The sequence below is a fragment of the Sinocyclocheilus grahami genome, unplaced genomic scaffold (assembly GCF_001515645.1).
Source record: "Sinocyclocheilus grahami isolate Dianchi unplaced genomic scaffold, SAMN03320097.WGS_v1.1 scaffold49.1, whole genome shotgun sequence".
NCBI lineage: Eukaryota > Metazoa > Chordata > Actinopteri > Cypriniformes > Cyprinidae > Sinocyclocheilus > Sinocyclocheilus grahami.
The window spans coordinates 1,378,736-1,382,531 of NW_015505228.1; the positions used below are offsets into that span (position 1 = coordinate 1,378,736).

The window sequence follows — 3,796 nt, forward strand, 5'->3', positions numbered from 1 at the left end:
GTCGAAATGCTGAATCAATTCATTCACTTCCAACAGCGCTTAGTGGGAGCAGCGTCATAGAGGGCAGAGCGGCACGTTATTTAAAGGGGACGTTAACGCGTTAACGAGCAGCAAATGATTAAGTAGCTGCATTGGTTACTTTTATGCCACTGATAAATCTTGTAAATGCAGTTTGGGGTAACAAAGGGGTTTTATAGGTTTGACTGAAATAATAATGCAATAACTGACACTTTAAAACAATGTTTCAAGAAAATAATTAAACAAAAAAAAAGACAAAAAAGTAGCCATTGATAATATCAAAACAATATGTAGTAGTATAGTATATAGTATCCAAATCAAAATGTAATAAAATTAATTTATGTGTGGTTTATGTGTAAATTCTGTGCAACGTCTTAGCCACTAGGGATTGTTACATATGGCTATACAGGCATCTAGTGGCAACACAATGATATTACAGATATTAAATTGTGCAAAATGTTTATCTTAACAGTCAATTTACAAATAATGCATTCAGATTTATGGAACTCAATGCACTGAATCTCCACAAATTAGTGTTGTTGCTATGACAACCTATTTGAATGTGACAAGCAACTGGTGTCTGAAAATAATTATATATATATATATACAATTTTTGGGTCGGGGTGCAATAGGGATTTTGCCTAGGGCGTCAATTTGGCTAGAAACGGCCCTGCTTACTAACATAGGTATAGCTATCTACAGGCAAACACACCCCACGCCACTTTTTGCAACATCTCGCGGCACGCATGGATGTACCTAAAGAAACCTCTCCATTTGATAACAGATTCGTTGGTCTGTGTTAAGAAAAACTACACAAGGGTGGATTAGAACCCAGAACCTCGGAGATGCTTGACAAAAGTTCTACCACCAGACCACTAAAGCACACATATATACTTTAGGCAAATTTATTTATTCAGTTCTGTGAAGAATCTCGGTGCTAATTGTATTTTATTATTAATATGTTTATTATTAATTTATATTAATTTAGTCGCTTGCAATGTGGGCAGGAAGTGCACAGGTGGAGTAGAGAAGCAAAACTACTGTTCAGTGTTTCAAGTAGGCTACAGATCAGTTTCATCTGTAAATATGTGTGGCCGTGTGAATGTTTAAACTCTTAAAGAAACTCAAACACTGCCAAGTATCTAAACTAGGGGTTCTTTATTTCCGACCGCGTATGCAGAGGACGCGGCATTAATACTCAAGGTTTTCCATGAAGGGGAGTTGTGCCGATGAAATGTATACAGTGAAGAATAAACACAACCAAGACAAGCTTCCCCAAAGGTATAAAGAAACAAACCAAAAATATAAGCACTTCAAATAGTGCTCACAGTTACCGAAATAACTTCAGGCCAGTTTCGCCAATTCCCCTTTTTTCCCTTTACCAAGATAGCCCCACAGTAACAAAAAAAAGTAAAATAAAATAAATTAATAAATTAAACACAGTACAAATAAATTGGTGTGAGCACTTAACCCCCTGGATAAACAACGGTAGTGGCTTATAATGCTTTCTAAAGGAAGAACAAACATAGAATATAATCAAATATACATTCTCATCAGCCACTTATAACTATTGACTAAATGAATTCAAGTAAATCCATTTTACACTCCGTACATCTCTATTAACATTGTTATTACTATCTTCTTCTCCAAGAACAGATTATTAATGAATTCAAATTAACATTGACATCAAAACAGTAAACAACTGGTGACCATTTTCTCTGAGTATACATATACATTTTCCAAAACCGGATGAAATCAATATTACTCACTCTGTGGCGTGCTGCGTCACATTAGAAATTCACCCAGCTGTCACCTCACATGCACCTTCACGTGCCTTCGTTCTCCCCTCTAGTATTATTTTATTAAAGGAGAAAGAAGTTTGGTTTACTTTCCCTTCCACTTCACAACATAAATGGCATGTCCTGAACTCAACGTTCACATTAAATGTCACTCACGCTCGATTTCCGCAGCCTGCACGATTCCTCTACGCAGATATTTCTCTTAATACGAAATCTGTGTGATCGCAGACTGCTCCAAACTGCTCAGCGACCAGACCAACACCCAACCGAGGAATTCCCATTTTTTCCCTGTCCAAACAACAGACGGTGTTGGCTTCCAGTCCACGCACTTCAACTCACTCGTGTCCGGGATGCCTCAATCATAAAAACCGTTCCCCCGAAATAAAACACTCTCTTTCTTTTCATTTTTCTCACTGTGCTGCTCAGATGCACGGGAGTGCCCCCTAATGACGTATAGGCATGACCGCTGGCAATTCTTATGATGACTACTCTTTGTTCCCCGGCAACCCTCTCCCCTGCCATAAGTCAACGTCCGCGTGGACTTCCCTTTTTACCCGTCCACAGTACTTTTTAGTTTTTCAGATGTATACATTACCATGCCGGCCAACACTTGAGACAAAATGTCTGGGCTGAAGGAGACTGCATTGCAAACTGACTTAGGCAGGCTGTATGGGTTACCGTGCTTACCCGCAGTCTGCCTTTGTGACCGACGTGGCGCCGGGGCGGGTACTCTAGGCTCAACCGGGGCCGCCAAATTACTTCTTTGAGCAGGGACTGGACGCTTCTCAACAGTATCCAGACCCATGCCACCCCCATGCCATCACCTCCTTCATCTACACTCTTCTCCAATGCAGTCAATGTCTCCTCAACACTCTCTTGTTCTTCAATCTCAGGTGCAATCAAATCCTTTACCTGGGAACTGGGTCGTTTCATACATTCATCTGCTGAAGGCACTGATTGCCCTGTCGCAGTACGCCAAGTCTCCTCCACAACTACACACTCAATGTCAGTAGGAGCTGATATTTCCTCATGCAAATGACTAACAACTTCTTTTGCAAAGCTTACTTTCCTACGCGGTGCTGGCACTGGGGTTGGTTGTGGACAAGGTTGAAGGTGAGACCGATGGACCCTTTTTTCCACACCGCCTCCATCTGGTTCCACCACATAGGTAGTTCCCTGAACATTCTTCACCACGTACACCTGTGGTGCCCACACATCCTGAATTTTATTTCTCCCTGCCGGACGGTGCCTCAAGTAAACTTGCTGTCCAACTGCAATCTCCGGGCAATATACCTCTCTCTTATGCCGTTCAGTCCGTTCCGCTGCTTTTCTTTCTGCATACTCTCTCGCTCTAGCATGAGCATCCTGGAGTCGCTCCCGGTGAACAGACAACCAGTTGGTTTCCATACCTTCCTCAGACTCCCGTCCCAACAAAGCATCAACTGGAAGGTGCGGTTGTGTACCAAACAACATATAATACAGGGAGTATCCCGTGGAGGAGTGGGGCGTCACGTTATAAGCATACACTAATTCCGGCAAGTGTTCAGGCCATCTCTTCTTCTTGTCGGAGGGTAGCGAGCGCAACAGGTCATGTAGAGTGCGGTTAAACCACTCACAGTGGGGATTCCCTTGCGGATGTATGGGGTTGTCCTCGACTTTCGCACCCCATACAACCCGCAAAGTTCCGCAATGACTGCGCTCTCAAAGTTTCTCCCCTGGTCGGAGTGCAGTCTCTGCGGCACCCTGTACTTGAGAAACCACTCTTTCAGGAGCACCTTGGCGGTGGTATCTGCCTTCTGGTCACGTGTGGGGAACGCCTGACAAAACTTAGTGAAGACATCCGTCACCACCAGAACGTTTTCTCGACCATCAGAGGCAGGCTCCAGAGTGGTAAAATCAACAGCGACCACCTCCAGTGGTTGGGAAGCCAGAAAAGGGGTCCAGGAAACCCGAATCTTAGGCTGCGGCAACTTAGCAAG

The 3,796-nt window shown here is 43.2% G+C and overlaps 1 protein-coding gene across 1 annotated transcript; it reads right to left on the reverse strand.

Moving 5' to 3' along the window:
* Positions 1-1,142: 1,142 nt before the first annotated feature.
* On the reverse strand, positions 1,143-3,445 carry LOC107583022 (uncharacterized). The gene is made up of 2 exons (XM_016269094.1): positions 1,974-3,445; positions 1,143-1,866 (listed from the first exon to the last, which is right to left on the reverse strand). The coding sequence occupies exon 1, from the start codon at positions 3,288-3,290 to the stop codon at positions 2,409-2,411; it is 882 nt and encodes a 293-aa protein (XP_016124580.1). The 5' UTR covers positions 3,291-3,445; the 3' UTR covers positions 1,143-1,866; positions 1,974-2,408.
* Between the last annotated feature and the right edge of the window lie 351 nt (positions 3,446-3,796).

What these genes read in the sequence shown, in the direction of transcription:
- LOC107583022 (XM_016269094.1), bottom strand. Translation starts at nt 3,290, where the DNA reads ATGTTGTTTGGTACACAACCGCACCTTCCAGTTGATGCTTTGTTGGGA.